At 46.0% G+C, this 25,027-nt stretch overlaps 1 protein-coding gene across 2 annotated transcripts in view; it reads right to left on the bottom strand.

Moving 5' to 3' along the window:
- The window catches only part of Casq2 (calsequestrin 2), a 67,306-nt gene extending 42,552 nt beyond the window's left edge, over positions 1-24,754 (bottom strand). For both annotated transcript variants that reach the window (XM_036191083.1, XM_036191084.1), the window contains exons 1-2: positions 23,567-24,754; positions 311-395 (exon numbers count right to left, since the gene is read on the bottom strand). In XM_036191083.1, the coding sequence (XP_036046976.1) occupies positions 311-395; positions 23,567-23,842 (361 nt within the window). In that variant the 5' untranslated portion in view covers positions 23,843-24,754. The remainder of the gene's footprint in view (positions 1-310; positions 396-23,566) is intronic.
- Positions 24,755-25,027: the final 273 nt, after the last annotated feature.

Below are 25,027 nucleotides of genomic sequence, written 5' to 3'. Positions count from 1 at the left end.
GCACAAAGATGCAGAAGCTGGGCTTCTAGATGAGAGAGCTGTCAATCAAGGCTCCAGTGCTTTGCTTCAGTTTCTCTCTGCCTGATTCTGGTACAAAGATAAATCAAATGATTCCTGCCAAGCCATCAGATTGAGGTCTAGATTTACTTTTATCAAGCTTTTCTCTGATAAATACCAGATTGGCATATGCATTATCATTATATGTATTTGAAAATAATCCAGTTACCATGCAAGATAAATATAACTGCCTTTTTCTTTTTTTAAAAGACACATTGGTTTCTTCCTCACAGATTTCAAATATCAAACTTACCCAGTCTCTTGGCAAGCTTGGCTTCTTTCTTGGAATCCACCATCACAAAGCCTATGTTTTTATGTTCCAGGACCTGGGCCACGAGCTGAAGAGGCAGATAGGTACAGGAAGTGAGTTAAAGGATGAACGATGGTAGACGCCCATTCTAAGTGTCAGGGCAGCACCCTTTGTACATCCTGCAAGAATCTGAGGAATAGGCTAAGAAGAAAGACCTGGAAAAACACATCCATGACCACAAGCACCTTTCTGCCCTTGAGAAGATAAAATTGGGACACAGAGAATCCAAAACACCCAGTGGCTGGCACCTGGCGTGGGGCCTTGAGGCCTTCTGTAGTCATCAAATGAACCTGTGAGGGACACACCTTTGAGTAAAGGAGGCCCCTGGGCTGGTGTGACGCAGGTACCCATTGGCATCTGGAGGCTTCCTACTGCCCATAGTGAGGAAGAACTGTAGGAAGTGTCTGAGGGTGGAGGTACCATTGGCCTGAAAGTCCAGGATGCGGCATCAGTGCCTAGGATGGAGAGGTGGCTAAAAACCACTCTAGCGGAGAGCAGCATAGGAGATGAAGCCATGTGTAAGGCTGGCATCCGGCTAAGCTTCCTGAAACTCTCACATGGCAGAGCGCCATCTCTGTCATCTTGCCATCTCACCAAAAAGGGGTTTGATAGAAATGAGGAGATCATGAAATATGAAATGTCTGGGGATTGAACCTGGGACCTTACAAATGCTGGACACACTGAACCACTGTGCTACACCTTAAACCCTAATACTACTTTAAAAGCACATATATTCATATGCAGTTGTTAAGAAATACAAAAGTGAGATCTTTTAAGCATGTCCCTGGTTTCCTACAAAAGCAAGATCTTGTGAAACTGAGGCATAAGTCATGAACTGGATAGTGGCAACAATAGTTAAGACACAGAACATGTACATCCCCACAGAGGGCCCTCCATGGTCCTTGACTGTCACAGCCACCGTGTGCTGCCCAAGCCCCACCTCAGCTCCTGGAAACCAGGAATTCCCCCATTTGCCGTCTAAACATGGAACCATGCAGCAGGTAAGTTTTTGAGATAACTCTTTTCACTTTGCGTAGTTATCCAGAGAGTCTATCAGGTTGTTACATGGATCGCCAGGTGTGTTCTTTTTCACTGTTGAGTAGAACGCCATGTTGTGGATAGACCCCAGTTTGCTTAGTCATTCACCTCCTGAAGGGTATGTGGGTTGTTTCCAGCTGTTGACTATTGTGGCTAGAATTCCTGGGTGGGATTTTGAGTTAAACATTTGTCTTAATCTCTGGGGGAAATGAGTAGGACAATCATCTCTGAGTCATACGGGAGTTTCAGGTTTAGTTTTCAGTGGAACCACCAAACTGTTTTCCAGATGACTGAACTGTTTTACATCCTCATGAAAAATGTATGAGTTCTTCTATGACCTTGGCAGCATTTGGTGTTATCACTATTTTAAATTTTAGTCATTCTCACAGGTATGTAGCAGTGTTTCCTCATGGTTTTAACTTGTGCTTTGTGATAGTTTATTTGAACTTTAGTCCATGTTTACATATGTTCTCTTCATGTGTTTACCCATTTTTTATGGTGAACATTAGCTTTTTCTTTCTTTCTTTTTGGGTCCCCAGTACCCATATAAAAGTTGAGCATAGTAATGTGCACCTGCAACCCCAGCTTTGGGGATAAAGACAGGTGGATCCAAATTGTCCTGGCAAGCTAGGCTGTGAGTCAGGGAACACAAGGTTCAGCAAGAAACTTTGTCTCAAGAAATAAAGTGGGGAGAAGTTCACCCAATATGCATGTTCAATTATGCACACATGAAAAAATGCACAACACATCCAACACAAAAATGGAAAAAATAATTTCAATGAAGTCTAATTCATCAATTTTTTATTTATAAATGAGATTTTGTTGTTGTTGTTTTTTAGACAGGGTCTCACTATGCAGCTCTGGCCAAACTCAACATATCAGGCTGTCCTTGAACTCACAGAGATTCACCTGCCTCTGCCTCAGAGTGCTAGGGTTAAAGGCATGTGCTACTATGTCTGGCTATAAATGGGATTTTCATGTTATGTCCAAGTGCTAAATTCTGAACATTTCTATCTGTTCTCTAAAAGTTTTCCAGATTTACTTTTTGTTTTATAAGACACAGACTATTTTGATGACGTTCTGTGGAAGCTGTGATACAGTGACATCCATTTTTTCTTTGGGGCCAGCTGGCCCCAGTGCCATTTGTAGATGACTTTCTGCCATTTGCAGATGGCTTTTGGTCCCCTGAACTTTACCTACACCTTTATCAAGATCCAGTTGACACACCTGTGGGGATCTAGCTCTTCTGTTTCCATTCTGTCCATTGATCTATGTGTCTGTCCCTCTGTCCCTCTGTACCACATAGCCTGGGCTGTAGCCTCTATGAGGTGAGTCCCCAAAACAGGCAAGTCTCATGTTTCTATTCACTCTTTGTGAGTTATTTTAACTAGATTTTTTTTTCTCTTGCACACAAGCTTCAGAATAATCTTTTTTATACACAAAAAAGAATCCTACCGGAGTTGGAAAATTATACTATTATTATAGTGTGATATATACGCGTGTGTATGTGTATTGTAATATGTGTGTATGTGAGCACACGTGGGGGTGGGGGAGGGGAGAAAGAGTTAATTATATTAACTCTTCTATCAAGTTGGGCAGAGTGATGTAGTCAGAATATTAGGTCTGTCAATGTGGGAAGATGCTGTACCTCCTCATTTATTTCATGATTTTTCCATCAGCCTTGCAGCTCTGAGCATGTAAACCATTTGTTTGTTTGTTTGTTTGTTTGTTTGTTTTTGAAGCAGGGTGTCCTGTAGCCCAGGCTGGCCTTGAACATCTGATCCTCCTGCCTGCACCTCCCAAGTGCTAGGACTACTGACATGTACTACGACACTCATGTTAGCATGTAAGTCTAGTGCCAAGTTTTGTTAAATTTACAACTAAATGTTTGAATTGTTTTGAACTGTAGTGGTGTATTTCAGTTTTGCATCTGTATTTTTGCTAGTACAGAATATAGAATTTTTAAATGTTTTTCTTGTGGCTTGTCACCTTGAACTCACTTATTCTTTCTAAGACATTTTTTCGTTCTTTGGAATTCGTGGGAATTTTCAGTGTAGGTAATCATGCCACCTGCACAAATGCTATCCCGTCCTCTTTGTCTGATTTTCAGTTCCTTCTGTTTCCTTGTTCTGCCGATGAGAAGTCTAGTCCTGTGTTGAAGGCAGTGCTTTGCTTTCTCACCTGGGGTTTTTGTTTATTTTGTTTGTTTGTATCTCAGTCCTCTGGATGTATCTATTTTTCCTTTCTGTCCTTTCAATTCTGCTGCTATTTTACAGGTTGATCCTGTGCATTCTACAATCCTTTGGGGATTCCGTGTTTCCCCCAGTATCTCGGGGACTATTTGGCTCTGTGGTTAGCACCCTAAGTCCCTCTACCCTCTGTCCTGTGGCTACACCTTTTGTTCCACCCTCCACCCCTGTGTCTGCTCTGGGAGTACTCGGCTGCCTTCTTCTGTCCGCTCCCTTTCCAGTTAGACTTTCTAGGTTGTTCCTGGCCCAGGCACGCTTCCTTCTTGTCTGCTCTTAGTCTTTCTCTTCTTCTCTGGCTCCAAACCAGTCTCCTTATCTAAGACTAAGGATTCATAACAGAATGTTGATTGGAAGAATGCCCCCCGGTGCCTGCAGTTGGAGGAAGAACCCCAGGAGCAGGAAACCAGAGCTTTTTTCTTTTTTTGGATTTTGTCTGGGACTGGGAAGCCTGGGAACGCATCATCACCACTACCAGTACAAGGCTGTGACTCACCATGAGCTTTCCTGAGGTTCCCCCATGCCAGTCTTTCTGCAAAATCGCTTGGGTGTAGGCTACTGCATACAATTCATCAGACCATGTTGTGTTTTCTTTCTCTAACAATTTTTTTTTTTCATTGCAAGCCACCCTGTCCCATTTACAGAAGTCAAAATCTTCCGTGAATGTTCCCCTGTCAATCATTCAAAGTCACCACCCCCAGCTCTGTAGTACAGTAAATTCCCCCACTTCTCCCCATGAGCCTCTGACAGCAGTTCTTAAACTTCAGTATGCACAAGAATGACCTGGGGCACTGTCAAAATGGGGCTTCTCGGTCTTCCTCTACAGAAAATAGAAAATGGAGCTGGGTGGGGCTCAGGAATCCACATTCACACACACACACACACACACACACACACACACACACACACACACACACCACAGCCCCACCCTGTGGTTCTGTGGCCTCAGCTCTCGAGTCAGTCACTCTCTGAAGGGCAAAACTATTAACGGCTGTTGCTACTTCTGAGCAATGATCCAACTGTGTGCTCACACTGGCGTTTTTGATCTCTCTCCATTTAGTGCAGGAGGTGAGCATTAATAATAATAATAATAATAATAATAATAATAATAATAATAATAAAGGCCATCAAAGTGATTCATGGACCACTGAAGCACTTGTCACCAGTCTCACATCTTGCATTCTGTCCCTGGAACCCATGTAAAGGTGAGAGAAGAGAACTCACTCCACACATGGCATGCCGTGTGCACCATGACATGCACAGACCACATTCCCACATCTCCCCCCTACCCAAACCCCTCCAAATATCAGGAAAGACTGAAAAATTAACTTGAAGTATTAAACAGGAGTGTTTGATTCAGACTTCTCCCCAGCATGCACCATCACATTTATTATTTACATATTTACTTATTTTAGGTAAGCACAAATGTGTTCCTCTCTTGGGCATGTGAAGCATACCCTTCCCTGTCTTGATATCTACATGAGACTTTTGACTACACTTGAGTGGTAAGTCCTATCACTGTCCTATGTCACAGATGGAGAGACAAAAGCAGACTGTCACAGATGGGCCAGAAAACTCCACCACCTGAGATGTGCCTTCTTCTTCTTCTTCCTCCTGTTCCTCTTCCTCCTCAGCATCCTGACTCCAAACTCCTGCAGTTCCTGAATCACTGTCAACTTCCACCCTCTCTCAGCCCTGAGCCTGCCCCTCTGAGCCTCATCATCACCGTCAGCATCTCTAGCATGCAGCCTTCACAAGCTTAAACCAGCGGTAGCCTGGGCTCTCGGGTACCTACTAGTACTGCTGGGCTGAATGGAGAGGGTGGCTGTGGTGAAGACCTGGGCTAACTCCTGATGTGACTGGATCCATGAGGACCAGTAGTCTGGGGGAGGGGCCTGGAGTAGGCAAACAGGTCACTGCTGCCTCTTGTGTGTGGCTTGCTTTCTCCCATCATCCCACTCCTGCACCCTAGTTCCCACCCCACTTGCCCTCTCTCCTGCGGGTCTCCAAACCTTAGCAAACCTTGGATACCCAGAGCAGGCCCAGGCTCGTCTTTCACTCCATTCTCCTTTCTAGAAAGCCAGTGGTCCCTGGGAGTGAGCTCTGGCACCTATCCTGTAATCGCCAGTTAGGTCTACATCTCTTCTGTATTGTGACTCCTTCTTCAGTATGGCCGTTTTTGAGTGTCTTCTGTATTCTTGGAGACTGGGTGTATGGATGGATTGGTCCAGGTACATCACAAGTTCAAGGAGCTTGTGAGTCAGAGAGGCAAGAAGCAATTGTCACCAAATACTGTGAGTCCTATGTGAGAAAAAAAAAATTGCCTCCATACTTCTTAAATGTCAAAGAAAGAAAGAAAGAAAGAAAGAAAGAAAGAAAGAAAGAAAGAAAGGGAGGAAGGAAGGAAAGAAGAAAGAAAGAAATACTCTTTATACATGACTGCCATTTTCTCCTGCTGGCTTGCAGACATTCCTGACTGGCTTGAGCAAGGTGGGCCAATTGATAGGTTATTCCATAGTCTTGCCTGAGAGTCCATCCTAGAAACCAGCCCCATCTGTTGGCTGGTTACGTGCAGCTCCTGGAATGGAAACATTGCTCACTCTCTCAGAAATGTTGGGATTTGGTTTGACCTTTTCTGATTCTTTTTATCCCAAAAGAATTTCTAATGAAGTTCCATATAAATAGTATCAAAGATAACATGATGAATAAATAATACAATAATTCAATAGCTGACAATATGTTTTGGGCAGTCTTTCTCTTTCTGGTATTATACAGATATTGTACTACCATGCTGCTGGAGTGATCAGGTCTGTGTGCATGTCATCTTTAAATGAGTGAGTTACCTATGCTTGCTAGACCCCAGTGATGAAGAGCATGGGACCTGGTGTCAATTCCTGGATTGCTGACTTTATCACCAGCCTGCACAGGACTCTTTGGAAGAGTAACAGAAATAATGAATATGAAGTGCTTGGCATGCATCTTCATATACAGTAGGTGCTTAATAAATGGTAGATTTCCTCCTTAATAGTATGATAGCTGAGTCGGGTTCTGGGTTGTATACTGATCCCCAAATACCAAAGCCTAGATTTTCAGAAAGGAAAGAGAAGTAACAATCGTTAACTAAGGATGGGTTAATGAGAGAGGCAGCCAAAATAGTGGGGCAAATTCAAAGGCTGTGGAGTCTCATAGGAGAGAGCTTGTGGGCAAGTGGGGGGGGTGTGGCAAACCGTACAGAGCCTGGCAGGCCTTGTTGAGTGCTGTGGGTTTGGTTTCCATGCACTTTGGGTGTATCTAAATATCCTTATATAGCCACCCAGTCCTGCATGATGTGGCCTTCTGCATCTTCAGCTTAATTGGAGTCTGCATCTAGATATGTCCTTCATTCCATCTAGAAGACCCCCTTCACCATTCTTCATCAACTCTGCCATCTTTGTAGTGCCCCAGAAGGTAACCCCTGACCCCTGATCCCAATTCAATGCTTGCTCAAGGACCCTGAGATTTTCCTCTGCAACTTGTCCTTGGTTTGTATATGATTATTGTGATTATTGCCTCTCGTCTGTTGGTGTTAAAGCCAGCAAGGCCTATGTCTGTGTCTGCCTTTCTCCCCATGCTATCTCTAGCACCCAGGAGAGTGGCTGGACTGACTCCAAATTAGTGTCTCAAGTAAATGAAGCAATTACAAGGGAGATTGCTTGTGGGAGCAGAGGCCAGTGAGACAATGGACCGGGACAGGCAGAAGGGGTGAGTGCATCCACGGGGAAGAAACAGTGTTGGCGGAGGTTTGAAGGTGGATGTGTCAAGGGTTGGACCAGAACAAGCTAGCTTAGCAAATTATATTTGGGGGAGCTTAAAGAGTCCTATGTTTAAGATGTCTAAGAAAAAGAGTAAAGTTTTGGATACCGTGGTTGGAAGTTATGATTTGGAGTTGAGTAGAGCAAAGAGATTAATCTGCGTTCAAAGAGGGTAGATCCAAGGACCCAGACAGAGAAAGGAATGCGAGAAAGAAAGGCACCCAGGTGGCAGGCAGGTGTGTGGTGTGATTGGGGGATGGCTCTGGTCTCAGACAAAGGTTGGGACCATGAAGAAGCAACAGCCTTGTATGGTGGGCAGTGTGAGTGGGGACCCAGTGAGACCCGGTTGCTCTTGCTTGGCCTTTGAGAGAGAGCCAAGGAAAGGAGCTACAAGGTGACTCAGGGTCTCCAGCCAGAAAACGGAACAAAGGACAGATGGTGACATCAAGCGAATGTTCCAGAACTGCGGTCAGCTTCTCAGAACGGATAGAACTGCAATGAATTCACGATCACAGAAAGTGCTCAAGCTACTCAAAGGCCGAGGAGGTGAGAGGTTGAGGCATTTTGCACGGCTGATGCATGAGAAAGCCTCAGACCAGACTGGCCATGTTAGAGCTGTGTGCAGAAGGTACAGGAAGATAGGTGTCTGAAGACGTACCTAGCCTGTGAAAGGAGAGGGTGCTCAGAAGCTGTAAGGCACAGCAGGATCACTGTGGTGCCCTGACCCCAAAGTCACTAAGGTCTGGTGTCACAGGGAGACCAGGAGGGCCAGGACCCCCGTCAGGTCTCCTTTCTGGAGTGTAAGTCATCGATGACCTTGTAAAGAGAAGCCGGGACAGAAGCCAAGGCAGGGAACTAGACAGTCGAGTGGGTGGCAAGGACAGGCTGGAGCAGGTGTGGCTTGCTTGTTCCAGAAGTTTGTCCATGAAAGGAAGTCAGTGTACAAGGCTGTGAGAGCGACAAGTTCCCCATGCTGCCCGACTGTTTTCCTGGGCCTCGGAGGACAGGGCATCCGATGGGCCTGTGTGTGGCTCCCAAGTAAGCCCCTGTGTAGAATGTATAGAAGTGAAGACACTTCGTGGGGAGAGACTGGGATTTCTTTCCTGGTTGGAGGGAAAATGGGAGAGATGTGAGGAGTACGGACACAGGAGCGGGCCACTTGACGGGAGGTGGCTGTGCTTTTCTGCACACTCAAGAATCTGCAAACATCAAAAATAAGGAGACTGAGGAGAATTCTGCAGATCTCTGCTCTAAGACAATGTCCCTCAGGCCAGCCACTAAAAGCACTCTGGCTGCACTGCTGTTCTTTCCAAGCAAGCCAGGAGCCAGAGAGGGCTGCTCTCCATGTCCCTCCCTGAAACCAACTGGCAACATGTCAAACTATTCAAAACTGTGTCCCTGAAACCTGAGAGCCCACGTTTATCTCTGGTATCTCCTGTCACTTTGGGTCACTCTCAAGCAAGGCCTGGGCTATGTATAGCCTGGCAGTTGGCACCTATCATGTCCACCCAGGAGGCTGGCTGGGGAAGAGGACAGCTATTTATGAGAATCAAGCATCTACGAAGCCTTTTGAGGCTGCTATTGGGTAACCCTTGAAAGTGCTGAGGGGGAGGGAGCCGGGCTACTGATTTGTTTTATTGGCACTTTGGGGACTGTCACCCTACTCAGTGCCAAGGCAGGGTTCCAAAGGCTGATGCTGTGTGTTCACTGCACCCCTCCAGGCTGAAAGTCTATATAACAACTGCAATAAAACACCAATCAAGGGACTGGGGTGATGGCTCGGTGGGAAAGGCACTTGTCGACTGAATTTGATCACCAGTACCCACATAGTGGAAGGGGACAACTGACTACAGAGTTGTCCTCTGACTGCCATACATACCATGGCATGAACACACACACACACACACACACACACACACACACACACACACACTTAAATGAAAATGTTAAAAAATGATAGTACGGAGTGGGTATTCAACAGACCAACTACAGCATTAACTACCTCATGTGAATTATCTTTTGAAGTCTTTATGAAGGTCTCCCAAGAAAGAGCTTTGCAGATGAGAAAATGGAGGAACAAAAAGGCTGATCCACTTGTCCACAACCACACAGTTTTTACGCAACCTCACTGAGAGCTCAACCCTGACACTGCTCCAGAATCTAAGCTCGCCTCTACTGCTACCTACTTTGGCAGAGGGAACCAGAGGGACCTGAGCCCATGCCCTGGCTCTGCTGATGATCAGCTGTGAGCTGAGTGAGGTAGAGCTTCCTTGATCTTCAAGTTTCTATTCAAAAAAGAAGCGGGAGCCAATTGTTGCCAGCACAACCCATATGCAAGCACTCAGTGAAGGCTTGTCCCTGTAAAAGCCAGTGCAGGGCAAACCCTGCTCCAAACCTTGCTCTGACCACAAGCATACATCAGCATCTCTTGCAGGGAAAACTAGTGCTAACAGCCCAAGGAGCCCACCCAGAGCTTCTCACTCAGCAGGTCTGGGATGGAACCTCAGAGTGGACATTTCTGGTCAGATCCCGTGCAGCGAGCCCTGGGCCCACATACAGTGAGAACCTCTGCTCCACACAGCTCCTAACAAGTGAGCACAGTCTCTCATTGTGCAGCTTTGGGTGATATCCAATATGACAGAATGAGGGAGGCTGTCCCTGGAGGTCAGGGCTTTTGTTTGTCCATTTTACACCAACAAGAGCATATTATGGAATAAAAAACAAATGGATTTAATTCTCAGTAACACACACACACACACACACACACACACACACACACACACAGCTAACAACAAAATCAAAATCAATCCTAAGGTAATATTTGGGGCTGGAAACACAGTGATAGAGCATTTGCTTAGTGTGAGCAGGACTCTGGTTCAATCATCAGCACCATATAAATAAATAAGTTGATTAATTAATTATTTAATAATGTGGGACTAGGCTGTGCCCTTTCCTAATGTTCTTAGCAGACTTCTGTTCTCAAGGGCTTGTGGAGATGCAGTCTGGCAGGAGGGCCCCCTGAAGCACCCCTACCCCCACCCCACACACACTGAGAAGGACCCCACACACAGTGCCCAGACCTTTTGGGGGGTAGAAAGAGAAGGCTTCTTTCTAAATTCACTCTCTCTTGGTTGGTATCATCCATCCTTCATTAGAAAGGTCGGGAGTGGCTGCCCTGTCCATGGAGAGACCTCTCAGATGTGAATGGAGGACTTGGACTTCTCTGCCCTATGGTGCCCATTGAAAAGCAGAAGTCTGTTCCTGCTTGGCTGAACTTTATGAAATACTCAAGCCTGACTGGATCCCGGAACTCAGGAGGATGGGACAGATGGACCTGGATCATAAATTCAAGGTCAATCTGAGTGACATAGTGAGACCTGGTCCCCCCAAACAACAAAACATTCTGACTAGAAATATTTTTGATAGCATCCACTAATGAAAGCAGATACCATGGAAAACAAGCTTGTGTGGAGAGTGGGAGGTTTTATGGGATGCCACATATGGATAAGTTCAAAAGCATCAAATATGTGTGGGTCACTTTCCCTGTGCCTTGTGTCTGTTCTTACCACTATAAGATGGCCTGGAAAGAAAGTACATGTTGTGGCCATTGGGATATTTTACAGAGCAAGCACTCAGCCTTGGAGAATCCCATCCTGCCTGCAGCCACACTGCTAGCACTCAGATGCAAACTCATTTGCTTCACAGGTAAATTGGGAATGTGTGGTCACTTAATAGCTTGATATCCTGTGTGAGGACGGCTGTGGGGAAAGCGTGAGGCAGGCAGGTAAGGAAGAGCCCAGCACACAGCAGATGATGGGGAGGAGAGGGTGCCTGGCTTGGAAACTCAGCAGCCGGAGGGAGCTCCTGGAACCAGGCACCTTTGATACTGCAATGTCTTGCCAGCCCATTGCATTGCAAGATGGCGTGCTGGATCCCTTCCTAGAGGCTGTCCAAACAGAAACAGCTCGTGTGGATAATTCTGGCCTGCTGTGTATAGATTAGACCCCACAGAGCCTTCTGAGGCATCTTTAAATGCCTACACTTTGGGCTGAACTGGCTTTCTCGGGAGAACAAGTCATATTAAGTATGCACTGAGGCTGGGGCTCACATGGCATGCCCCACACCAACCTGCAAAGCTTACGCTGCAGGAGGGCAGGGCTGGCGATGTGCCAGGCTCTGCGGACTCCCCATGGGAGGCCTAACCTTCTTGCAGGAGGGAATAGAGGGTGGATTAGGAGGAAAGGCTGGAGGGGCAGGAGGAGGGAAGAGAGGGATCTCTGATTAGTATGTAAAAATGAATAAGCAATTTCTTAATAAAAAAAGAAATTTAAAAAAAAGCCTCTCAATTCCTCCAGCAGATCCCATGTCTTTTTTCTTTTACTGCTTTGTAGTGTAAGAGACCTTACCATATTTTCATAGTGCTGGCTTTCATGGTAGCTCATGGCCCCATTTTAAAATGTGTAGTTGAGGGAGGATGTCTACCTCAATAATACAAGATGGTGTTCCCGAATGGAGAAGCTTCAAAACGAACTGTGGTTCTGATGTACAGGGTAGGACTATTTTCATTATTGTATGGGCACATGTGCTGTGTGGTTCATGTGTCACAGCATGGGTGTGGAGGTCAGAGGGTCCCAGGGATCAAACTTGGATTATTAGGCTTATGTGATAAACGCTCTTACCCACTGAGTCCTTGTGCCAGCCTTCTACCTGGAAAACCTTCTCCTCTTCGTTAACTCTGTACAGGGAAGGCTTGACTACAGTCAACTGAAGCCATATTCCCTGGAAGCATTTTTGTTTCGTCACTCATCCAGGACCACCTGCACTACATGAAGTGCCCAGCAAAGGCCCCTTCTACAGTTCCCCGCATTGGGCTTCACAGGAGCTGGGGGTGCAGGGTGGGGTGGGGAGATGCTTCTGGAACAGCACAGGTTCTGCGTGAGGTTCTCTTTCTCAAAGCCAAACCAAAATAAGCCTGACCTCATCTGGTTTTTTTCAGAGTGGAGCAGGTGTGAGACTGAAGAGGGCTGTCTTTGGGCGGGGGACAGTTGGAGAAAATCCCTGAGTCCTGCGTGTGTTGCTATTCTCTGCCCAGCATCCCCACATCATCCCATCTGTAGATTTACTTGACTCCAACAACTTCATTCTGCCTTGGGGTTTGGAAGAGCATCTGCTGGGACCTTTGCCAGTGCTAAATGGACTCGGGATGCAGGCTCAGCTTTAAAAAGCTTGGGGCTTTCTGTCTGTGTGCACTGATACGTGCTGGGCTGAGAGTCCCACGGTTTGGGAAAACAAACAAACCAAAGCATGTTTTACCCATAGTTCAGTGGGAGGAAGCAAAGGAGAACACACAGATCCCTGGATCTTAAAAATTCAAGCTCTTTTCTAGCTGTACAAAAAAAAAAAAAAAAAAAAGAAAGAAAGAAAGAAAAAGAAAAAAGAAAAAAAAGATCTGGAGAGATGACTCAGGTTGTAAAGACACTTGTCACCAAAGCTGATTCATGACCTGAGTTTGATCCCCATGACACACATGACAGAAGTAAAAACCACCTTCGAAAAGTTGCTCTCTGACCTGTGCTCCAATGGCATACAGGCCCTTCACTCACCAAACAAATTATATCATTTTAAAAAGAAATCAAGAAAAAAAAAGTATTTCCAATGTAGACAATTGTGTGTAAAAGTCCTTTCCTTTCCCATTTCTCTCTCTTTCCACCTAGCCATCCATTCATCCATCCCCATTTATTCACTAAGGACTATCAAGGTGTTAATCTGCGGCCCATTTAAACACGGTAACTGCTCAGGAGCCACACAGAGTCCACTTGTACAGTTTAGCTTTGTGAAGTGTGGGTGAAAATCCAGAGTATCAAGACACGCGCTTTCACAACTCAGAGTACTGCTTACAAACCCGAAACTGTGCCGTCCAGATGTTCAGTTGTATAGTGGAAGGAACATGCCATCCGAACCAAACAGGTAGGCGTTCAAATCCTGCTTCATGCTGTATTTCAGAGCAATGTGATTTGGGCAGTTTTCCCCCTAACTCTCTAACTTACTTCTCTGCAATGTGGAATATCAGAATTACATAAACTAGCATATTCAAGGCCTCTGCAAGGGCCTGTCTCACAACACATTCAGTAATACCACCTACTATTTCCCTTTCCCTCCTTCAATAGTTGTTCAAAAAAATATTGCAGAATACCCAACTGTCGGACCCTGATCCATATGCTGGGACCTGTGACTAGGACAAAGTCCTGAACTTTGTAAGATTTCACTCTCTATAGATAGAAAGTATCACACAATGTGCAAGATGTCACCCAAGTGCTATGGAAAAAATAAGAAGGTTAGAGGAAGAGGAAGGGTCTGAGAGTGTGTTTATACACATGGGCAGGGAGGTGATGCCTTTGGTAAGAAGACTGTGGTGGTATGAAGAAGAATGGCCCCTGAGGCTCACATAGTCATCGGGGAGTGGCACTACTTGAGAGGGGTCAGGAGGTGTGGCCTTGTTGGAGGAAGTGTGTTGCTGGGGGTGGGCTGTGGGGTTTCAAATGCCTCAAGCCAGGCAGGGTGGGGCTCTTCTCCTGCTGCCTGCAGATCTGGATGTAAAACTGTCAGCTCCTTCTCCAGCACCGTGTCTGCTTGCACGCCGCCATGCTCCCTACCATGATGATAACAGACTAAACCCCAAAAATTGTAAACCAGCCTCAAGTAAATACTTTCTTTTGTAACAGTTGCTATGGTCATGGTGTCTCTTCACAGCAATAGAACATTGACAAAGACAGTGACTCTTAAACATAGATCTGAAGGAAATTGCTTTTTATCATTTGTAAAAGAGGAGCATCACAGACATCAGAGGCCATGTCATCTGCCTCTGCAAGTAAGATGACTTCTTGATGCATAGATGAAAGAACAATGTAGTTCACATTACAGAACATCCTTCAATCAGCTATGAACTACTTTCCCATGATTCCCATTAGCTATCATGGCATCTTCATACCCTGCATCAATGTGGTGTCCTCAGATGGTGCCTCTCTCTTAGGAAAGGAATAATAAGGCCTAGCAGCCAAACAGATGTGTGTCTTCTCTTCTCAGCTGACTCCCAAGTCCTCCCTAAGTCTACTTTGAAGGTAACCCTCTGATTTGGTCTCAGAAAACCAGGAAATTCAGTGGAAAACTTCTCAAAGAGGGAAGACTCCTTAGATGCCCATATTATTCTCTTTTGGGAAAACTTTTCCAACCATGAGGTAGGGGTCAATGGGAGCTACCTGAGAGGCCTGGCTGAGCCCCACAGCAGTCTTGAATCATTGTATCATAAGACCCAGCTTAACCTACAAAGTCAGAGGTAGGCCAGCAGGCCAACATCATTCAAAGGAGTCCAACAAGCAAAGGTTAAACACATGCAACATGATGTTTGGCCATATGGATAATGTCTTCAACCCAGCAGACCCACCCAGTGCTTTGCAAACCTTAGCATGCCTACAAATTACCTGTGGATCCTATTTAAATACATACTCGGACTCTAGGATGGGCCCCCGAAAGCCTCCATTTCCAACATACTCTTGGGCAATGCTATGCCATTGGGTTAATGTGTTTAGTATCAAGGCTGAGGCAGTCCTCAAACTTGGTTTCATATTAGCATCACCTAGAGAACTCTCTACCTCACTTGCAGTTGGATATATAAGGATGACCATGGTCAAAATTGTGGTATTTGCCTGGGGAGATGGCACAGTGCTGAAGCACCTGCTACTGAGCCTGAGTCCCAAAGTCCCATCCCGGTGGGGGGGTGGGGTCGGGGGAGAAGCCAGAACTAGAGAACTATCTCCTACAAGTTGTCCTATGATCACCACATGTTCATTATCACATGTAGCCCCTGCCTTACCAGTAAATAAGGAAATTAATAAATACATAAATAAATGCGAGGGGATCGGGAGATGGCTGAGCATTTAAGGGCACTTGCTACTCTTCCAGAGAAATGAAGTTCAGTTCCCAGCAGCCATGTTGTGTGGCTCAAGACCAACTATAACTCCAGCTCTTAGAGAACAGAAACTGTCTTTTGGCTTCTTCAGGCGCGCGCACGCGAGCACACACACACATACACATGCGCACGCGTAAAAATAATAAACCTTTAAACTTGAAAACAATGTTTAAAAAAAAAGAAGGTACTTTGTTCAGAGTGAGAAAAAATGTAATACAAAAAAAGTAAATTCAGGAAGCTGCCAAGATGGGTTAACAGGTGAAGGCATTGGCCACCAAGGAAGGAACTGACTCCCAGAACTTGTCTTCTGGATTCTTCTCACGTACTATGGTGTGTGCACACACAAGTAAGTAAATACATGTAAAAACTTGTAGTGTCTAGACATCCTCCTTTACTGATCCCCACTAAAGCAGAATCTAGGGCATGAAATGTGGGCATTTGTATTTTTTAACTTCCTTAGGTGTTCGCTGAGAACGGCTGAAATAGGCTAAGAAGGTGCTGGAAAATTCCAGAGACCGCTGAAGGACTCCACTTTGGACAAGAACAGCCATATTCCACAGAGTTGAATTTCCCTCTCTAATTGGCAGAACAAAATAGACACTGACTTCTTAATACACAGAATTATATAGTAAACAGGATTATAACTCATTTGCTTTCACCTGGTTCTTTTGATTCAGTGAGTGCAAAGCTAAATGGTTGGTCTTACAGATGTGGTATGAGAAGGTGATTCTTTGTGGCTTGCTCCGGATCAAGTAATGAGTTCAGAGAGTTCAAGCATTCTGGCTTCCAATTGTCTACTTTCCCCAAGATTCCTTCTTTGCATGCAAGGATGGGCATATAAGGATGATCATGATTTTAGAGCACATACATGTGTCTTGGTTACTTTTCTATTGTTATGACAAAATAACATTTAATTTGAGGCTCGTGGCCCCAGAGGATTAAAGTCCATGACCATCATGATGGGGAGCATGGCAGCAGGCAGGCATGGTGCTGGAGCAATAGCCAGAGAGCTTACGTACTGCAACACCAACCACAAAGCAGAGAAAGAGACAACTGGAATGAAATGGACTTTTGAAACCTCAAAGCCAGCCCCCAGTGACACACCTCCTCCAAAAAAGGCCACACTTCCAAATCCTTCCCAAAGAGTTCCACTAACTGGGAACCAAACATTCAAATATATGAGGCATGAGCAGGGTGGGGAAAGGATGTCAGGGGGCATTTTCACTCAAACCACCACAACATCTGAGACCTACCAATGAATGGGGCTAGGTGCATTGCAGTGCCTGAGGAAGTTACAGCGATACCAAGCTAAAGACTTTCCACTGGCATACAGATCAAATGGGGACTGAGAGTCATGCCTATGGGGGAGCTCAACTGAGAGGGGAACTGAAGACTGAGAGAAATGGCCTAGGAGACTCATCTAAGAGCTGCAGAAGCCTGCTAGGTCTTCTTTCTACATGTTATGGTTCTTTAGCTTGGAGTTTTTGAGACTCCTAACAGTGAGAGTGAGGACATCTCTGACTCTTTTGCCTGCTCTTGGGACCCTTTTCCTCCTGCTGTGCTTGGGATGTATTCTATGAAAGAAGAATAAATAAAGAAAAAAAATCTGCAGAACCCTGGGATCCACACTGTATAACACACATTCTGGTTTTGCCCATGGATCATGGAACTAGCCTCCCCTTTCCCCACAGGGTCTCATGGGGAACTGCTAGAATTGCCATATAAAAACAATAGTAGTCAGTAGCCTGTGTTGCAGTACTGGGAAATCAGCCATTACCATAGTTCTTCTTGCTCTAAAATAGGTTATTTCCAAAGATTATAGGTAGTATACCATTGGATGTCCATTTACTGTCATGAGAGACGCCATGCACATACGTTGTGGATATCAAACACAGTCTCAAAAAGTGACTTCTTAAGCAGTAAGCATGTGTGTTCTCAGAGGACACTGAAGAACAGCCCAAACCTTAAACCCCAGAGAAAGCCTGTTAGGAATCCACCAAGCAACTGGTCAACCCAGTGCCCAACTACTTAAATGATGAGATCTTTGTGCCAAAACCTTAGATTGCTTTCCAGTCCAAGGGACCCAGTTCACCCAAAATAAATAGAGCAGTCCTGACTGCTCACGATGAGGAAAACACTGGCCCTTCATCACCCTCCTACCCACCCCTACATCCATTTTGTCACGCTAAAATAACTGTGTCTGCTAAGAGCAATAAATATCAGCCAAATGAATGGATGGATATGTCTATCCAGGGATCTGCAATGCTCATCTTCACATTCTAAAGCATCCGTTTGCCTGTGAAATCCCTGAGATGTCCCACCACTTAACTGAACTGTGGACTGGTCTATTGATGCCTCCCCCACCTTCTACCCCTACCCCACAGGACACAGCACAGAAAGCTGCAAGTCTCTCAATTTATGCTGGTACCACAGTAGAAAATGGGGAAAGGGCATAGATAAGTCATTATGGAAGAAAAAATATGTGGATGGCAAATAATTTTATTTAAAAGATCAATGCAGTTATGAATTTTCAAACTGGGCCTGGTGGCACATGCCTTTAACTCCAGCACTCAGAAGGTAGAGACAGACATATCTCTGTTAGTTTGGAGCCAGCCTGGTCTACATAGTGAGTTGTAGGACAGCTAGAGCTATAAAGTGAGATTCTGTCAATAAATAAATAAATAAATAAATAAATAAATAAACCAGCTGGTCAATGGCACATGCCTTTAAACTCAGCACTTAGGAGCCTGAGGCAAATGGATCTCCATGAGTTTGAGACCAGCCTTGTCTACAGAGCTTGTCCTAGGACGCCCAGGGCTATACAGAGAAACCCTGACCCAAAAATCCAAAAACAAAACAACAACAACAACAACAAAGGAACCAAAAAAAAGTTCATTAAAACTTTGAAAATATAAACAGACTAATTTTTAAAAACACTTTAAAAATTGTGCCAGGCTCTAAAAAATAGGAAAATGATTTTTTGAAATGTGTATAGCTATTCGATGGAACACTATGCTGGTGCTGACTTTATGTTTACAAACATGAAACTATTTAGTGACGTAGAATAAGGTGGGAAACTGTAAATGCTGTAATCCTGACTGAAAATGCATGTTTAGGCATAGGAAAAATACGGAAACTGTGAGAATACTAACCATGCTCACTTGGCCATGATGGTTTTTATGGCATCCTTCATCCATATATATATATATATATATATATATATATATATATATATATATAGAGAGAGAGAGAGAGAGAGAGAGAGAGAGAGAGAGAATTTCTAAAGAAGCTCGTGCTACATGGTTAATGAGGGAGGGGACCCAGCCGGGAAGTGAGCTTACCATCTACTTGATGAAGGACATGGAACCATTCCCATGGAAAGAAGATGCTCTGAAGAGAACCTGCTGCTCTTCCCTTTGACTTTCAGACAACTGAAGCAATGGGCCCCAAGAGACTGGAATTTTCCCAGGGGTTTCAGGCTAGAAAAGGGGAAACACTGAATCTGGTGCCAGACAGAGGAGGAGCTTCTGTCCCAGAAGAGATTTCATGCAGTTCTGGCAACTGCAGGCAGGCCAGGCTGGGTCTCAGTCGGTGATGATGGGAGGGTCACACACCTCCGACCTCCTATTTAAACCTAAACCTCATGTCAGGACCCCAGAGATGGGCTTTGGGGTCACGGAATCACTTTGCTCCTTTCCCACCATGGACAGAATGAAAAAAATCCCCCTTTTCTCTTTTCATCATTGCTTGTCTCTTTAGCTGAACTAATGAGAGTGAGCAGTTGAGCCTGGGTTGTTACAGCTTTCAGGGCCAAGGTTCTGACCCTAACAACCCCAGCAATAGCCACACCTATGAAGTGAGCACAATCCAGAAGGTGGCTGGGGTTCTTGGGAGTGCTGGTGCTTCCCCAACAAGCATGTATGAGATGCCCGTGGAGCACTGTGCACCGTGTGTGCACTGGCCCGAGGCCTGAGGAGTCAGACTCAGACTGGGAAGCCAAATGTAAGCTTCGTGCTGGCACCATTTTACCCGTTCTTTTCCTATTAACCTCTTAGTGACCACATTGTCTCTCCTCCTATCAAGACCTCATTCTCTCCACCAAGTTTGGACTGCTATGTGGAGGGGCAGGATGCATGCCGCTAATGCCTTGGAAGAACTGTCTCCTCCAGAGGCACTTCACCAAGGAGGAGTAAAAACCTTATTCTGAAGCGGTCAGGCCCCATGGACAAACTTTAGGGAAAAGCTGACAGAAGATATGTAAGAGCCCTCGGACTCTTCCTCTCTCTGCCCCTCCCCCCACTTACTGTTTCACCTGGAAATTCCTGCTCACTTCATGGGCCAGTTCTGCCCTGTCATACTGTCCATGAACCCACACAAAGGCAGTGGGGCTTTTTTTTTTTTTTTTCCTTCTCTTTCTGGGCATGCCCAGAAAACCTTGCACAGCAAATACCAGAAATAAATAATTGATGGTCTAAAACAGTGTACCATGCTGAGTACTGGGATGAAATATTATGCTGCTCCATTCTGCTCATGAAGCAAGAATCTTCCTTTTATTTAGTGTTTCCATGTTATATATACTACCTGCCCGTTAGTTACTTCAAAGCCCTCTCGGCAAGTGGGTGTAATCGCTAGTCTATACAGTGCTCAAATTCAAGTAACTCTTCTTTTCCATACCAGAGGCCTTGAAGTGCAAGAGTAATGATGCTCACAATCAGGGTATGCTAGAGAGAAGCTGCAAGTTCTTAACAATCAAGGGAAAAAGGAAGAGGATGAGGACAGTACCATATGGTATTGTAACACTTACAGCATTGCTATTATTGTAATATTTTATTTTTATTGTAGTAATCATTCAGTGTGCCTAACTTCCAAGTTAAACTTTACCATAGGCAGACTGATACCTATGGGGGAACACATACTATGAAGATGGCACGTATCTGTGACCCTAGCACTCAGGAGGCAAGACCAGTGAATGGCCGTGTGTAAGGAGAGCCCGGGCCTGTCTCAACACACACATTATAACAGGCAGACTCAGGAGTGATGTCCATGGTTTCAGGCTTCCACCAGGGGTCTTGAAATGTATCTTCAGAGATGGAGGCAGATGACTGCTTGCTCCTCTGATGTTGCAGTGACCCATTATACCTTTTAAGTGACCTATGGGCCACCTGAATGTCTCATTTTCTCTGTACCCACCGTGTCTAGTACTCCAGGGCCCCTCTTCAGATAACGCCCTGAGTGGGGCTTTTGCTAGGCCCTTTGTGGCTTCCCTCAGAACAACAAATAACATACACACGTGTGCCCACCTTGCACGTGGATTTTTAACAGAATGAGATGGCCCTTGTGACCATTGTGTCCCCCAGCTGTTTCCACCTGGGAATGGGAAGGTGGGATCAGTTTGATAAGTTGGGATTGGCTTTTAAAACTATGACAACACTCTGAAAATGGAAACCGATTTCACATCCCCCAAGGAGTAGTACTGCCTGTTGTGAAACGTGTGTTTTGCTGCTATGAATGTCTGTGGGATCTAGGTCACCCAGGGCTACAATAAGACACACGGGAAGCTTCTTCCCTAAACCACTAGATGGGTGGGAATCTGGGCTCCTCAGTGTGTCATGGCTGAGCCTGTACTGTCCCATCTGCACTAAATAGCCACAGCCCTGGGGCTGGAAGGACCTCTTTCTAAGTTAAGTTTGACAAGTATAGGAGAAAAGCAAGAACAAACTAGTGGTTCTGGCTAAGAAAACTTAGGGGGCTCACATCTACTCCTCTTGGTACCCAAGGAATTTCTGGGGCCAGATTTTTGTCCTGTATTTTGAAAATCTGACCGGTGTCTCAACAGAAGTGCACCCCTCCTCCACCCTCCCCCCACCCTTGCGGCGGGGTTGGGGGGGGGGGGGTGTGTGTTCAGGCCTCTTGCCACTCCTGAGACCTGCCTCCTGGGCTCAGCACTTCTCAACCTTGGTGTCACTCATCTGGGACCCCCAGGCCTAGCCTGGGACTGAGTGGCTCTGTTCAAGGAAGGTACCTGAAAAGATCCTGCACAGGGCAGCCAGCAGCACCTCTCACGCCCATCTGATGCCAGGAGAAATGCCACAGAAGGGCTGTAGGAGCTCAGACTGCCTCACTCCAGTGAATGAAGTGCCATTAGGCAACTTGGCCTCTCAGGGTCTCCATCTCCCGTCTATAGACTGGAGAGAGTACCCACGCTCACTTCACACTGTGACTGAGGATCAAGTCAGCTAACATGTACAAAGTGCTTTCAACAGTCTGTCCCCAGCAAGTGTTCCACAAGCCATGGTCCTTACTGACTCTCCCATACCCTGGGGGGTTTCTTTATCTTCACATACGTATGGATAAGAAACTGTAGCTCCAAGAACTAGTTGTCGGCCTGGCTCATGTGGTCAGTAGGGGCAAAGCTGGAACTTACATCAAGAGCTCCTGGAAACCATTCTTATATTCCCTTTCCTTTAATTTTCTCTGAGAAACATCAGGCTAGACCCTGCACTCAACTTCCCTCTACCAGTCTATGCTAACTCAGCACCCTCACAGGAAAGGTGTCTGGAAGCATGGGACCCCAGGGCAGTCCCTTCTTATGATTTTGCTTGGGGCCCCAGAACCAAGTATACACAAGGGACACTGTTCCAGTAATGTTTGTGAATGTGCTACTTAATATAACAGGTATTTAAAAATGGTTGTCACTATGCCCTGGCCATGTAGGGGTTCTTTTGAGTCTGGTTTGAACTAGTCAGTGATGAGCTTACCAGATAGAATCTTTATGATTTCAGTGATGTATTTCATAAGACAGTCTCTCAGTAATTGAGCACGGCATTTGGCAATGAAGATGATGATGTGTCCATTTCATGGGCTGAGCAGCAGGTATGCTGTGGGCCTGCTTTTATTCCAGCCTATGGCTTTTCTCATTTCTGTAGCTTCAGGACCCCTGCTTCCCCTCCACCTGCTCCCCACAGAAGGGACAAAAACCACCACCGTCACCCCAGGGTGGATGGTCCCTGGGAAGAACATAATGGCTGAGGAGATATTTTTAAACATTAGCACTTTCAGCTGATTAGGAGGCACTTTCAATTCTGAAATGCTTTTTCCATCTTTTAATGTTATTTTGATATATTCAGGAGGCTTTGCTGGATTTTATTGTAGCCATTTTTTTTTTTTCTTGGGACTTTAAATCTCCCTGGTTTTTATGTGGTGAATTTGTTTATCGTACTATTTGATTAGCCTGAGTGTCCTGGTTAATTCTCAAGCAGCCCTTCCTGTAGCCGTGTGCAGAGCTGGCCATGGGGACTAAAAAGGACTCTTGACACCATGGGTATTCTTGAAGCGTCAGTGCCCTTTAGCTGTCCAGGAGAAGATGCAGAGAGTCTTTCTGTGGCACTTGCAAAGGATTAGAAATGCCACTGCCCCGTGCCAGGTGACCAACAGGTCATGTAATACAGATAAAATAAGAAATGACTTCAGTGTGGGCCCCAAGCTCGCATCAAGAACTTTCTGAGAAAAGAAAAAAATCTGCCTGTTAATGAATATGCAGCCCAGAAGAGCACACGTTGACACTCTAACATTGCCTGGGAAGATGAGCAGGAAATGAAAGTCATCTCCTCTCTGGGCAAGGTCAAAAGACCCTGGCTTCTCCAGGATGTAGGGGAGAGTATGGAGAAAAGCGTGGGGAACTGGCACTGAATGAACTCACAATGAATCCCTCCGTTTCCTTTAAGCCCATGGTTGACAATAGCTGGAACATTCTGAAAATGGACAGGTGGGACGGGAACCCCAATGAATCAGGCCCTGAGAAGGAAGAACTTTAGATCATTGCCTGGAGCTTGGCCTCCGGGGCCTCCCATCCTCCCGCTCTGCTCTGATTCTGCACACCTGTGTGGTCCAGCCTCTGCTATTTGTCCTGAGCAATGACCACACAATTCCCTGGATAAAGAAGGGTCAATGTGCAACCCCTTCACTCCCTTCCACCTAAGAGTTTGTCTACCTCTGCAGTAAAAAAAAGAAAACAACAACAAATCATTTATGTGAGACTACACCATAGGAGACCTCTGGATGTCTTCTCCACACCCTCGTTCCCACATGCCGGTTAAATGCCACACGGGCGGGTGCTCATGCTCACTCCGACAGGTGGCTGGCCCCCACCCGCACTCACCTCCAGCACTATCTCCTTCAATTGGAACTGTTTCTGTGAGACCTTGTCTGAAGACACCGGTTCATGGTAGTAGAGACACAGCAGTTCATATCTCTTCAACATCTGCTTGAAGCTCTTCTCCGAAAGGCTGACCACTCGGTCCTTCCCATCGTACGTGGGGAAGTTCAGCCCCTCTTCTGCCCTGCTAAAGGACAGCAGATAAACCCCCACCAGGAGCAGATGGGTTCTCTTCATTTGGGAAAAGTCTTGTTTCTCGCTCCCCAGAACAGAAATCATGGGAGACAGGATGGGAGGCTCTTAGAGGCTTTGCTGAACCGGGCAGGGAGCAAAGAGGCTGATGTCACCTCCTTGGGTCCTGCAGCTGTGTAGTCTCGGGTGCAGGACAAACTGTGGAGGCTTAATGCACACATGCGCACAGAGCGAGAGCCAGGCAGAAGGCTGGGAGGCCAAGCCCTAGATACCTTGCATAGCTCTCCCAGCCTCTGTCTCATTAAGAACTCCATTTTTAGGATGCAGTTGTTTCGGGCTAAAAATAAATCATGCAATGAATAATAATAAAAAAAAGTCAGATATGACACTGTTGAGGGATTTGTCCACCCAGTGTTACAGTGTGTCAGGGGTGGAGGGGCAGCAGGCAGGAGAATGAAGCTCCCGGTCCAGTGAAATAAGGAGGAGCCAAAGGTCAAAGAAGAGAAGGAAACTCCTGAGCGGGCGGGAGGGGTGGGGATGAGACCAGAAAGCAAGAGTGGGGGATGGTGCCAGTAAGAACATGGAGAGGTTAAGACATCAAAATTGCCACTTTGAGACTTGCACAGCTCAGTCCCGGGGCAACCATGCAGCCCCTTTCCCATGCAGCCCCTTTCCCATGCAGCCCCTTTCCCATGCAGCCCCTTTCCCTGGGTGCACTGTTCCCCTGCGGGCAGCACACTCCTCCACGTGCCTTCCTAGGTCCTCTTGGAAGCCCTGTCCTGGCAACACCATGTCCACATGTCCTTGCAGTCAGGGACACAGACATGCTTTCCCACTAACCCAGGACACAAAGGACCACAGCAGTCTGGCTCTTTTTCCTCTCCAGGTCCCACGGGGGAGGGTGGCCAGAGGCAGGAGCACCTGTGGCCATTTTAAAGTCATTTTTAAGTTTTCTGGTCCCCACAGGAACATTCTTGGGTTTTCTGCCAATGTCCTGTCGTTTTTCCCTCCCTTCATCTCTCCCCTCCCCCACTCACCCCTCCACCCCACATCTGCCCCCATCCCCACCTTCACCAACTCTTAAGGCATCGTTTTGCCCCTTTCTTCATGAGCAACAGACTGACACGGAGTTTATGCAAGCTGGGACAGATGAGAGTCCAATCTCCACTCTGCCTTCTTAGTGGCTGGTGGATTCTGGAGCATTGCGCATCCTCCCTGCGTGTCCAAGCCCCATTATTTAAAATGGGGAAGCCTGCAACTGTGATGTTTAGA

The sequence above is a fragment of the Onychomys torridus genome, chromosome 6 (genome assembly GCF_903995425.1).
Source record: "Onychomys torridus chromosome 6, mOncTor1.1, whole genome shotgun sequence".
NCBI classification, from domain to species: domain Eukaryota; kingdom Metazoa; phylum Chordata; class Mammalia; order Rodentia; family Cricetidae; genus Onychomys; species Onychomys torridus.
This window is presented reverse-complemented; position numbering and strand designations above follow the sequence as displayed.